The sequence below is a fragment of the Myxocyprinus asiaticus genome, chromosome 3 (assembly GCF_019703515.2).
Source record: "Myxocyprinus asiaticus isolate MX2 ecotype Aquarium Trade chromosome 3, UBuf_Myxa_2, whole genome shotgun sequence".
Lineage (NCBI taxonomy): Eukaryota > Metazoa > Chordata > Actinopteri > Cypriniformes > Catostomidae > Myxocyprinus > Myxocyprinus asiaticus.
This window is the reverse complement of record NC_059346.1, coordinates 37557616-37571529: the sequence shown is the minus strand read 5'-3', so window position 1 is coordinate 37571529 and position 13914 is coordinate 37557616. Positions and strand designations below refer to the sequence as shown.

At 35.4% G+C, this 13914-nt stretch overlaps 1 protein-coding gene across 6 annotated transcripts in view; it reads right to left on the bottom strand.

Annotated features, from left to right (window-relative positions):
- Nucleotides 1-851: 851 nt before the first annotated feature.
- The window catches only part of LOC127424501 (drebrin-like protein B), an 82051-nt gene continuing 68988 nt past the window's right edge, over nucleotides 852-13914 (bottom strand). For 3 of the 6 annotated variants that reach the window (XM_051669790.1, XM_051669825.1, XM_051669834.1), the window contains 12 exons: nucleotides 11181-11318; nucleotides 10945-11022; nucleotides 9154-9305; nucleotides 9015-9069; nucleotides 8795-8875; nucleotides 8087-8192; nucleotides 7069-7557; nucleotides 5228-5653; nucleotides 5066-5143; nucleotides 4866-4981; nucleotides 3168-3219; nucleotides 852-3054 (listed from right to left, as the gene is read on the bottom strand). In XM_051669790.1, coding sequence (XP_051525750.1) covers nucleotides 2918-3054; nucleotides 3168-3219; nucleotides 4866-4981; nucleotides 5066-5143; nucleotides 5228-5653; nucleotides 7069-7557; nucleotides 8087-8192; nucleotides 8795-8875; nucleotides 9015-9069; nucleotides 9154-9305; nucleotides 10945-11022; nucleotides 11181-11318 — 1908 coding nt within the window. In that variant the 3' untranslated portion in view covers nucleotides 852-2917. The remainder of the gene's footprint in view (nucleotides 3055-3167; nucleotides 3220-4865; nucleotides 4982-5065; nucleotides 5144-5227; nucleotides 5654-7068; nucleotides 7558-8086; nucleotides 8193-8794; nucleotides 8876-9014; nucleotides 9070-9153; nucleotides 9306-10944; nucleotides 11023-11180; nucleotides 11319-13914) is intronic. The other 3 variants (XM_051669801.1, XM_051669810.1, XM_051669817.1) reach the window with 3 other exon arrangements.

The window sequence follows — 13914 nt, the reverse complement described above, 5'->3', positions numbered from 1 at the left end:
ATTAACAATAATAAAAGTCTAGTAATGTAACTATTATTGTGATTTCAGTGTAATGTCAGGTGTGGCGTTACAATCTATCTTGTCATAACAAAAAATGTTAAACATTTCTGATACAGGTTAACTTTAATGCAGAAAGATTATCTGCATAATATATTAGGTATTCAAACCTGTATTATATGTTTGAATTGAGTTAAAAATTTACAGATGCCGGCTATTTCTTTCTTCATAATATCATGTATAGTGTATTATAACTGTCAGAAAGGTGGACGTGTAGAAAATATGGATGAGATTAAACTTAAATTCAGAAGTTGTAGAGACAAGGTTTGTCTTAGTACTATGATGACACTGACTACAAAATTAACAGTTCTCAACTGGTAAAAGGGCCAGTGAGTTGTATTTAAAAATATGTAAATTCATTCAAACACTGTTTGTTATTGTAAAGTTTTGTAATTTACCATTTTAATTTTGTTCTTTTACTAAAGTTGTATTTTACCATATTCATTTTTGTCATAAATAAATTTATATTGACATATTATCACACAAGTAAAGCTCCAAGTATCCTGGTTGATAACATTGAATGTTAACCTGGAGGTGAATGTGATTTCAGCTGAATGTCTGCATGCACATTGTCTTTGGAGAAATAACTCATTGATCATGTACAATAACAATACATTATAAAGAATTCAATTAAAAGTAAAAGCAACAGTTTTGTATGGGCATAGTTTTCTTTTAATTCTTGCAGTGCTAGTGTCAAATGATTTTACTAGAAAATGACAAATATGAAGGTTCAATGTACACATGACTAAATATTCAAGATGGAAAACTCATTATGACCCAAATTGTTGACCAAGTAAAGTGAATCCCTTTAATTTTACCTCATGCATTAACATACATGTATTGAATATGGTTTCTTGATGATCATGATACTCAAAATAATATGAAAGCAGTGTAGTGACTACTGTATGCAGGACATTAAGAATATAAAGCATTAATGCTGCATGTGAAAAAGAAAAAAAATAATTTAGGTACAGTACTACCTCAGAGGAAAGAAGTGACTAAATGAGAGCAAAGAGCAAGCTAAATGTATTGGTGCAATTCTTCTGTTGTTTGATACTGCATTCATTCAGTGAAATTTGTTAGTTGAAAAACTACTTATTACTGAAATCCATGAAAGTTACAAGGGTTAAAAGGATTAGACAGACCCTCACTAGAAGGAAATATATCTATTTTCACGTCAGAGATAAATAAGTTACATAGAAAAACCAACAATACGTGAATTCTATAGTATTTACAGGACAGTAAACATGAGAGAATGTAATTTTGGAGAGAGAAGTTTCAAGACAACACAACTACAGTAACAGTTTATGGTGACGTGCCTTTTTCTGGGGCATAATGATGGAAGAGAAGGATTATGACCCCATCAAGTTTGGTTCATCCACACCACTATTTTATCAATAAACCCTTAATTTCTTAAAAAAAAAAAAAAAGAAAAAAATTTAAACATATTAAAGGGATAGTTCACCCAAAAAGGAAAATGACCATTTACTCACCCTCATGCCATCCCAGATGTGTATGACATTCTTCTGCTGAACACAAACAAAGATTTTTAGAAGAACATCTCATCTTGTATGTCCATACAATGCAAGTTCTTTAAAGCCACCATTCACTTGCTCTGTATGGACCTACAGAGCTGAAATATTCTTCTAAAAATCTTTGTTTGAGCTCAGCAGAAGAAAGTCAGTCATACACATCTGGGATATATGGGTGAGTAAACGATGAGAGAATTTTCATTTTTGGGTGAACTATTCCTTTAACATGCTGGTCTCTGGAAATAACTTTTAGCGTATATAAACCCGGGTTCACATTGTACAGATTTGGACATGATTTTGCCAACTGAGACAAATTTGGGGGATTGTAAAAAATGTCTGGTCATAGGGCAAAATTGGCAGTCTACATTCGCTTAGTGTAACATGTTCACCGACGGCCGATTGATTGCCTTTGCTATTAATCTTACCCTCTGACAAAGTTCTGACCATGTCAGAAATTGTTACACAATGTGACTGCTCCTATGATGGGCAAATGACATAAGACAATCAGCACTGTCAATCGGGACGACTGGAACCAAAGTCTTGGCTACAATGTGTACCGTAGAGTCTGACCTAATGTCACTCAGTGTGCCATAGCTTTTACCCAAGAACTCACAGGGATCACATCATAAAGTCTGACCAGCAACAATCGTAAAGGACCATAAAAACTGTACAGTGTGCACCTGGGGTTTCAGTAAACACATCTTTGCATCAAAGAAAACATGGCATGTTATGTCTATATACTCTAGTTTACAACAAGTCTTATAATAAAGACTGTCAACTGATTAAAAATAAATCACTGCTATGATAACATAATGCTTGTTTGTTCTGAAACAAAGTTACTATACTCAGGACCATCTGATTTGTTATTGTTAGTTGGAGTTACGTGTACAAGGCCAAAAACTGCGCTCCCCAATTGACATTTTCACCTCCTTTTAGGTATCATTTAGCACCTCAGTAACAAACATGCAATAATAAATGATGTAATGTGTAGATAATACACGTGTGTAATGTGTAAATAATGTGCAAAAATTATTATTTGTGTACATTTCTAACCGAAATTGTCCTAAATCAGTATCTAAGCTCACACTGTGTAAGCATCTTGCAGTTGATGTTCATTAAAGGTTTAACAGTCTATTTTGGCTGCTTGTTTTTGGAACACAAGGAATTGTTGGCTAAGATCTGATTATAAAAATTTTACTCCCAAACCCTTTTCATGTGACACTTGTCTCAGAGTACTTGGTATATCCTCATACACTAGGTTTCGAGGTTCTTAGTCCCTGAGAATTAATAAAAAGTGGGGTGAGGAACCGTTCTTAAAGGAAACTCTTTTAGATGGTCTCTACATAATTGGCAGGGAAGAGACCCTGGCGTCCATCTTTGCTATTTCCCCTCCACCATGCTTTGTCGATTGTTTCCACATCACTGATGATGTCACCAGGTTCAAAAGAGATTTCTGTTTCATCCTCTGTGGAGAATAGAGAAGTTTCAAATGACATGTTCAAATGACATTTCATGTTTTCATTTTGTGTGTAAGACATAAACAATAAATTATGTACTGTTTAAGACAGCAACACTAACCTGCTTGGTAGTCATACAAAGCTCTTACACAAAGAAGTCTATCTGGTGATGACTAAGGTAAAAAGGGAGAACAAAATCTTCAGTTGTATTAATTTAATATTTTATTACATTAAGAAGTTTTAATTAGGGCTGTCAATTGATTACAGTTTTTAATCTAAATAACAACATATGCCGATTAATGAATCAAATTAATCACATATCAACAGTTGCTGAAATTAACAATAATTCAATATATAATAATCAAAATAATTATAAATGTACTGTGGCAAGAAAAAGTATGGGAACCCTTTGGAATCAGCTGGTTTTCTGCTTTACTTGGTCATAAAATGTGGTAGATAAACAGCAATGTACTTAAGCTAACAACACACAAACAATTATAATCTTTCATGTCTTTATTGAACACATCCCATTAAACATTCAGATCGCTGTAGAAAAAGTAAATGAACCCTTGGATTTAATAACTGGTCGATCCTCTTTTGGCAGCAATAACCTCAACCAAGCATTTCCGGTAGCTGTGGATTAGACCTGCACAACATTCAGAAGGAATTTTGGACCATTCTTCCTTACAGAACTGCTTCAGCTCAGCCGTATTCTTAGGATGTCTGGTGTGAACGGCTCTCTTGAAGTCATTGCCTGTTTAATGTTTTCCGTGTAGTGGACTCATGGACAGAGATGTTAACCATTTCCAATGATTCCTTAAAGTCTTTAACTGTCACTCTAGGATTCTTATTTTTTGACCTCATTGAGCATTCTGCAGTGTGCCCTTTGAGTTTTCTTGGCTGGACGACCACTTTTAGGGAGAGTAGCCACAGTACTAAATCGTCTCCATTTATAGACAATTTGTCTAACTGTGGACAGATGAATATCTAAGCTCTTCGAGATAACTTTATAACCATTTCCAGACTTATGCAAAGCATAATTGATGTAGGTCTCTTTTTTTTTTTTTTTTGGCATGTTCTGCATCAGCAGATGCTTCTTGTGAATTGCAAAATCAAAATATTTGAGTGCTTTTTATAAGTCAAAGTAGCTCTAAACCACACCTCCAATCTTGTTTCAATAATTGGATGCCAGGTTTGCCAACTCCTGACTGTAATTAGCTTTTGTTGACATCATTAGCCTAGGTGTTCTTTTTCTACAGCACTGTGAATGTTTAATGGGATGTGTTCAATTAAGACATGAAAGATTATAATTGTTTGTGTGTTGTTAGCTTAAGCAAATTGTGTTTGTCTATACTTGTGACTTTGATGAAGATGAGATCATATTTTATGACCAAATTAATGCAGAAAATCAGCTAATTCCAAATGGTTCACATACTTTTTCTTGCCACTGTATATAATAAATACTGTTTAATAATTCTGATAATTCAAATGCATTACATTATTGTTGCAGACAAGTAAATCATTGATTAGACAATACAAAAAGTGACTTTACACGTCAATGTTTTATTTGGTTTCACAGTCAAACAAAACATGCATGCAAGCGGTGCTGCTTGGGTGTAAAGCAATTCCCACTGGTGCTCTTTAGATAAGATATCTAATAAAACACTAAACTGTACAAAATGTACATACAGTTGGGGGGCATGATTAATTGTCTTTTTTAAAGCATTCATTTTTCATATAATTAATTGCACTGAATTAATGTGTTAAATTGAGTTTTAATGCAAATTTTGTGAGTTATGATGTCTGGTTTTGTTGGTACCTCGCCATTCTCAGTCACCACCTCTGTCTGGATTTCATCATCATCTTCCTCTTCATGATTAATGGTGTAACAGTACCTCTCAGGTGTGCTTTGCTCAGATACATCAACATCCTCTACTTAAAACCAAAAACAGAAGTAAAAGCTCATCACAAATGAGACAACAAAACTTTATAACTACCACTGAAAACATGTACCATTACCTGTACCATTCACTGGTCTGCCACATTCTGATTCATCTTCAGTAAACAGATCATGCTCTGATGTTTTCACAAACAACTCTGGGTACATAATAATAAAAACATGCCAATCACACCCAACTCAAACATTCTGTATCTCATATTCTGCCTCAGTGTTCCTTTCACCTTGGTTTTCTGGTAGGTCTTCGTCAATCTCATCATCTTCTAAGTCCTCTTCTAAGGTTGGTACCACAGTTCTGGCTGGCTCAGGTCCTGACTGCTCCACATTTGGATAGAATTCCTTGGATTCTACAGCAGGCTGCTCCTCAGAGCCTGGTTCCTCCTCAGACCCTAACTCTGGTTCCAGCTCTTGCTCCTCAACCTTCTCCAGGTGGCTGATGCCACTGTTCTCATCCACAGTCTCCAATTGTTCTTCTACTGTTTTCACTGCATCTTCAAAGTCTGTGGTGATCTTGTTATCTGAAGTTAAGGTGGTTGAAAGTTCCTCTGGTGCCTCCACCTCTTCTTCATCTTCTTCAACCAGCACAGTCTTGACAGTGAGGTATGCTTCTGACTGTAGTTCACACAGCATTCGAGAGCCAGTTACAAGCTCTGAGAGAGATGTTAAGAATAAGAGTCAATCTACACTCAAAGCAAAATAAAAAAAAAACTTTAAACCATGGGATTTCAATCTTTTCAAACCAAATACCCCTTGATGGATAAAGACATGGGACCCCCTGTTACATATTGTATAAAATTGCATTTAGCCTGTAATGATAATAATAATAATTATTATTAAAAATAATAAGTTGCATTTAGCTTATAAAAGTCCCATATTAATGTATTTACATACATTGTAATGTTTATATTGCAAAGCCATTAAAATTATATTCCTCTATTTACACTTTAATTAAAGCTAATGTGTGTAATTTTTTTTATATGTTAAAATACTTTCTCTTATCCCCACTTAATATGCAGAGACAACTAATAGTAAACTATTTTTAGGTTGGTTTTCCCAAAAAGTGTAAACATTGTGCCTCTTTGGCTCTTCCAAACCGACACAGCAACATTGACTCAATTAGTGTTATGAATTTGTGGCGGGACAATCTGTTTGTTCGACCAATTGCAGATGGAGGAAGTATTCAGAAAACCATTTTGAAAGCAATGTTTATTTTTTTCCAATTCTGTACACACTTCAGCTTTAAAGGAATGTTCTGGGCTCAATACAAGTTAAGCTCAATTGACAACATTTGACATAATGTTGATTGCCACTCAAAATTATTTTGCATTTCACTAATTTTCACCATATTAACAAAAGACAGAAATCGCACAATGAAAGTAAATGGGGCCAGTCCATAAACGTTTAAATATACACTGTTTCAAAAGTATAGCCACTAGATGTAAACATTATGTGTTAACATGATTTTAGTGTGATAAAATCATGTACTAACCTTACAGTATCTGTGTAAAGTTATATCCAATATTACAACTTTATTGTCATAACGATAAACCCTGTAATCTGGTAAACATTGTAACACCGGTAAATCCCTTACTTTATCACACTAAAATCATGTTGACACGTATCATGTTTTTGTCTTGTGGCAATGCTTTTGAAACAATGTTTATGGAATGGCCCCATTCACTTCCATTGTGAGTGCATTTCTGTAACTTATATTTTTTATTGATCTTTTTATTTATTTAAAAAAATAAAAAAAGGAGCGAGTTTGTTGTGGTAATTAACATTATGCCACAAATGCTGTCGATTGAGTTTAATTTGAATTGAACACGGAACATTCCTATAATGACTTTTAATGTGGGAGGGATAATGAAACCTTTAGCTAAACTTTAGCTTTGGTTGAAGTTAATTCAGTATGTTATTTTAATTTTATTTAGCATTTATTTAATTTTTTCACAAAATGAAATGAACATTTTTCACAAGATTTTTCAGCCCCTGTTTATGCCCCCTGCTTTAGACCATTCATTGTTGTTACACTACACAACAACTGGAGTGAATTCACTGAACTCACCCTTATCATCCATCAGAGTGTCATCAGAGAGTGGAACTGGAGGAAGTTCTGGTGCAGTAGCAAGTTCTTTCTTGCTAATGTCATATGTGAATGTCTCAGACTTATCTTGACTGCCCAGCAGCTTTGGAGATGCAGGGAAAGCTGAATCTTGGGCTTGAGGAGGTGGCCGGCTAGGTGGTGATGACTGGGGTGGAGGTGGTTTAAAGACATGCATACTGGTTAAAGGCGACACTGGTGAGACAGAGTGCTGGATGGGTGATGTGGGAGGAGATGTTGCAGATGTTTGAGGGTGCTGTGGTGAGGGGATTTTACAGTGGGGTGGACTGAGTGAGGAAGCAGGAAATTTGAAGGATGTGGATGAGGTGCGGCAGAAGGGAGACTTAATAGTGGGGCTGAGAGGGGAAGTGGGACCAGAAATGGAGTTGGCCCTCTCAAAGATGAAAGCCGTGTCCGTCAAACTGCGCTGATAGCGACGAAATGGTGATTTGACTGAGGACCAGAACAAAAAAGAAAGTAAAATGGTCACTTTGAACTACTATACAGTATATTGGTCAAAGTGATTAACCGGGCAATATTTGGGTATTTGAGATTATTGTCAATAATCATCACTGTGCCCACTTGGCCCACTTCTGATTAACAAAAGAGATGTTTGTGTACACCTTGCAATCATTAAATTGTATAATTCAAAATATTAAAATACATTTTTAATTCTTAATAATTAATCTTATTTGCTATCATTAAATAGTCTGATTCAGCAATTATAAAAGATATTTCAAATCAATTAGAAAAATAATTCAGCAAATGTTAAAATAAACCAGCTCAATTATAAACATTATTCAGCAAAATAAAATTCTGCAATTCGAAAAACTATTTTAAAATGATTAATTAATCTTATTTGCAGTTCTTAACTGTTTTATAAATGTTGCCATTATATTGGCTACTCTGCTCTCATTCAACCACTATAATTAACACTGAAAGCTGATTAGATGTGCTGTGAATCTGTGAAGGCCATGTTTACCTGAGCGTGGAGATCCAGGGCTTGAGGAGTTTTGTGAGGAGGCAGATAGCTGCCTGAAAAACTCTCTGGCATTAATGGTGCGCTGAGAAACAAGTGCTGCTGCCTCCTAATGGACAAAAGAAGCTTGTGATTGTTCAATGAAGCCGCAATTTATTTATAAACGATAAAGGAATAGTAGTGAATGCCACTAGTATTAAAGTAAATTATGGCAGGAGTTAAAGGCAAAGGCAACCCAGAAGAGCCAACAGAACATGTGTGAAACCAGAAATTTCATTGACCACAACAATCAAGTTTCGAAAGTCGGACAGCAGAGAAAGTACAGAGTATGTGCACAAGTGCAGTTAATACATTTAGAAACTAGACTTTTAATTTACATAAAGACCCTATGAAGATTTAATCCAAGGATTTCTGTAAGGATTTAACATTAGTTAACATGAACTAACAATGAACAACACTTGCACTTATTAATCTAAGTTAATGTTTTAAAATCAAAAGTTGTATTAGTTAACATTAGTTAATGTTACTTTTAACTTTTAGCTGATACATGCATTACAATTTTACAGACTTCCTCTTGCTGTAAGAAAGCCTATTAGCTATTCAAAAAAGGGATGAGTCCCACCCAAATTTCCATCAACACAAGATAGAAAACTGTGCTTGTCAAGACATTTCATGGGGTCTTTAATCTGGTTAATTTAAAAAAGTGGATACATTTACTGCCGCTTTCTCTATGGATTCACTGTGTCTGAGTCGCGCCCTCATGTCATCCTCACGCTTTCTCTGCTGATGTTCCTGTAAATTACACAAAGAACCCTAATATCATAACAGGATATGAAGCCATTTAATCATTTCACTGTGCTAGTAAATTAAAATGTTTTTATGTGAGCTTTTAAAAGCTCAGTTGCAAAACATACACTCATTAAACACTCACCCATTTCGCTTTCTCCTCTTTTCTAGTCTCTTCTTCAATCTGAGCCTGAATTCTCCTGTTAATAAACAACAGGAAAGTAAAGTTGAATTTATCCCCCCACAGAGTGAAGAGCCTCTTTTATCTGGTGTACAGAACAAACCTTTGCTCTTCAATCATCTGTAGCTTTTCATTCATCTTTCGGTCTCTTTCTTCAGCCTCTTTTTTTTCCTGGAAAACTCTTTCTCTCTCCCAGCGCCGTCTGTCTTCTACAGCCCTCCGACGTTCCTCCTCTTTTCGCTCCTCTTCCTCGCGCTAACACACGTATTACGTTTACAAGACATTTGCAAGCACTATTCATATTTTGCAGTTTGAACAAGAGTTTTGTTGAAATTAACTGACATACAGTATATTATCATAAGTTACTGTATCTCTGGAATACTTTATTCTGATTGGTGAATCGCAGCATTCTGAGGTAAAATATTTTTGTATAATGACTGCTAAAGTGTATAATTTACTGTTACCCAAGCAACTGAATTCCTACGGCCTCTTTCTTTTAACATAATTAAATAATTCAAATAAACTCAATTCAATATTTCATGTCCATTTCTTTATTTACTTGGTAAGAAGCCATTTAATAAGCAGGATAATGAGCATTCAGGCTGGCCATTATCACAAAATACACCCCTTTAGCCTAATATAATGTAAATTTTGATCATTCTGTTGGGGGTTTATTTTTTGCTATAATGACCCACTGGCTGACTGTAAATTTAGTCTTTCTTGGCTTCTTTTCATTATGTTTTAAAGGGGTCATGAAATGGAGAATAAAATTTTCCTTGATATTTAGACATTTAAGAGGTACTATAAAAACATACTGTAAATTTCAGAACTCAAAACTTCCTCTTCAGTCTAAAAAGACTACCCTGCTGAAACGTGTCAATTTGAAATCTGTCTGTTCGTGAGGTCATGACATATTGCTCATTTGTATTTATTAAAATTTTTAATTATTTTGTATATAAACATGAAGTGCGCAGACTCATTTACTGCTGCCATGTATCTCGCTGCTTTTAAAAGATGCGGTGTCAAGTTACAACTTTGAAAGGGAGAAGCAATTGTCTCATTCAACTGCTACCTCTTGTTATTTTGAGCACAAACGCATCATGGATGGGTTCTTTCACACATCTGCGCTATTTTTAATTGTTGCTGTATGTAAACATGTACTAAGATGTGCACCTCAGTGCACCTTCAGTATGTGTGTGCGTCTAGTTTCACCACTCTGGACTATGTGTGGGGTTTTTTTTTTTCAGCTTATGTCAGCGTGGATTGCTTGTGAACCAGTCATAATATGATTCAAGCTTTGCAAAGGAACTGTTATTGAAGCATGAGCAGTTAAAAACACTTGGACCCCATCAAAAATGTAAGTAAACCGTTTCATTCATGAATATTTGACATATTCATGTCATGACTGTTTGATAGTTTATGGTACTGAGTGTTAACAGTTGTGCTTGAGATGAACAGTTTAATATATTCAGATGCAATGTGTTGGTGGTGTGTTATGTGTAAACCCTGCAATTTTGTTTTATAAGGTTGTTGAGGGGCTTGTTCATTCTCTTCCGATTGAGTTTGCTGTAGCCAATCAGAACAGTGGGCGTTTACATTGAAGTTTTAAGGAGGCGCTTAAGCCAAAACTGAGCGTTTCAGACAGAGGGCCAAAAACAGGGTTGAAAATGATCAGAAATTACTAAATTGTGACTGTATTTGTGCAAACAATCTTTTATAACATTATCATTGGACTTCTGGGAGGATAATAAAATGATAAAAAATAGCACTTCATGACCCCTTTAAGATTTCACTCATTATATCTTGAAAATGGCTAAAAAATCAGCAACAATTTGGGAAATGCCATGTGTATTAGGTGAAAGTAAATGCTGTCCAGCTCTAAACATAGCTGTACCTCTGCACGTGCCCAGAAGGAGTCTCTGTTAATCCGTCTCATCTCCATGGCAGCATTTGTCTTCCTGTAGTTAGTGCCCTGTGGGTGTGGCACAGAAAACGAAACAACAAAAGAGCAAAAATGACCATCTCCCCTATGTGTATCACTAAATTATACCCTGAAAAAGACCACTGATTTGACATTTGAATGAAGTTCTTTAACACAGCCAATTATGTGGTATTTTTGTGGTAACTCACCACAGTCTCCTCCTGCTCCATTGCTTTTGAGGGTCTCCTCAGTCTCTCCATTGGTGGTCGAATTTTTGCCAAAGCAGCCGTAATCTTCTCCTCCGTCACTTCATCTTGCTGTGAGGCTGTTATAAATAATTGAGCCTCCTGTAAAAACAGAAACATTGAGAGATAAAAAAAAATGCTGACCACATTTTTGAAACTGCTCCATATGAACGCATTTTGCAACAGGAGAATGTTTTAGATAGGTTTGCTGTGTATGCTGTTTTATTGATTAAAGACTGAGTATCGTTTTGAACTGTTTTTAAAAGCAAAATGTGTTTGAATTGCCTTTTACACAGCTTTCTAAGTACACCAAAAGTACAGTTTTTTTAATGATAAGACACAATATTAGAGTCAATAACTTCATATATATATATATATACACACACAACACACACACACACATACAAATAATATTCTAGAGTTATGCAATAGCTATGGATTTGGAATATTTTAAAGTCACAAAATACAGTAGATTTTATATGCATAAACATTAGCAAACACTTTTCATCAGTGCATTAAAGCTACATTTTTTCCTACTGTATTTTTATATATGTGGTCCCTGGGAATTGAATCCTTGACCTTGGTGTTGTTTGCACCATACACTATCAGCTGAGCTACAACAGAAAGCCTGTATCAGAATCTGCTCAAGACTGTTTAGAAGAAGTCATGATAACTGTTATATGTGCTTATTACAGACTCATGCTTGAAACTACTGTATTTACATTGGCTGTAGAAATGTAACAGAAACATGTTTTAAACCTTAAATCTTAAGAAGCACTGTGGTTGGAATATTGGAAATAACTTAACACAGATAAGGTTAGTAAGTGATTCAATCACACTAGTCTCATGTTAACTGTATAATGTTTAAATCTTGTGGCTATGCTTTTGACACAGTGTGTATTAAACCTTTGTTGCGTTGCCCATTTACTTCCATTGAAAGTGCCTGATTGTAACCACTATTTTTAATGGACTTGCAAAAATATTGCGACAATCAGCCTTCTCTCATTGTACTGATTTACAAATTCTACGGTACATTTAAATTTTGACCATGATTTTTTTCTCCAAATAACTGAAATTCAAATTATTTGAATTCATTGTGACATTGTTTTATGTTAGAAAACATTTAAAACTTCTTACACAATTGTGTCGTTGTTGGGTACAGATTGTCTGTGTAAACTCTGATCTATTGTGACACAGGGACTCACAGCCATTCTAGCTATAAGCGGTATAAGTGACTGCTTAAGGCCCCCGAGCCAACAGGTCAACAAAGCAAGGTGGTTTTATATATATATATATATATATATATTTAATTTATTTATTGTTATAGTCATTTATTGCTCATATGTATAGTTATTTATTGGTAATTAATTGTAAAAAATATATACATGTATATATATATATATATATATATATATATATATATATATATATATATATATATATATATATATATATATATTATTGTAAATTTGTTGTGTTTTAAGTAATTAATTTTTATAAATTTGAAGTTCATATATTCAAATTTGTTGAAGACTATAATAGCCACGTTTCTAATATCAGGCCAAATTAGAGTGTGCTAGTGCATGCCAAGGCCAGTTGCATCCCTCTGTCACTTCTGTGGCTTCATCTTGCCTCCTCTGGGCTTCCTGGGGGCCAACGGTCAATGGCCATTGGCCCGCCGATTACCTTGGGCCAAACAAAGCCAGCTGGGGATTGAGGCCGGGTCAGTGTCAAAGGTGGAGTTTTGCTGAGTCAGGTCATAGGGTCAGCACCATGATCGCTGAACTTGCCCAGTTGTTTATACGGCGCACAGCAGTAAAGGTTCAGAGAAAAAAAATGTAATTGTGGGAACAATACAAATCTGTTAAGATGCACATTGGACAAAGCGGTGCTCAAAGGAAGAACTTTCTATGGTTCGAGATCAAGGACGATGTGCTGGGACATCGTCCCGCTGTTAGTGGTGAGACCACTCGGCAGTTGTGAACCTTAACTTATCTTGCTAGCTAGCTAATTTTTAAATGCAGTATAAAGTCGATATTCTAGATAACTAGATAACAGATAGCAGAACCCCGGGGCTATTGGCCCGATGGTGGGAACGCAGATCGATTTTGGTCTCGTGACTCAAGGTCCGAGGCTATTGGCCCCGGCTTACCAGTTGATAGCCCTGGCTCGCACTGGCCCGAGGGAGGGGGGGACTCCAAGTAGGAATACACTTAAGGCTCCCATATATATATATATATATATAAATGGTCCTGAAGGGCTCAATACTCAGTATTTTTTTGTTGTTTTCTGTTTTCTTTTATCATGTAATATTAAAATGATCACTTTTGGGTAACAGTGCTTCGAAATAAAAAAAACAAGAGAGCTAAATTTCAATGTAAGATTTGTAACTGCATATAATGAGAGAACCGTCTAAGGGTCTGAATAATTTTCCATTGTACATTAGAGGTCAGATATAAGAATGTATAGGTCAAACAACAACACAGTGGGCATACTACAATTTCCCTTATAAGGCATTTTCATGTCATCAGAATCCATCTACAGCTATTGGATCACTCAGATGAAAAGATCCAGTGAGAATTTACAGTTTATTAAATAGTATAGAATCCTAGGGTTAATCACTGCTCCACAAAATCCCTCAGACCACTAACCAAATCTATGTAGAAGACAGAGTAATCTGGTTTGTGGGAGAGAAGGG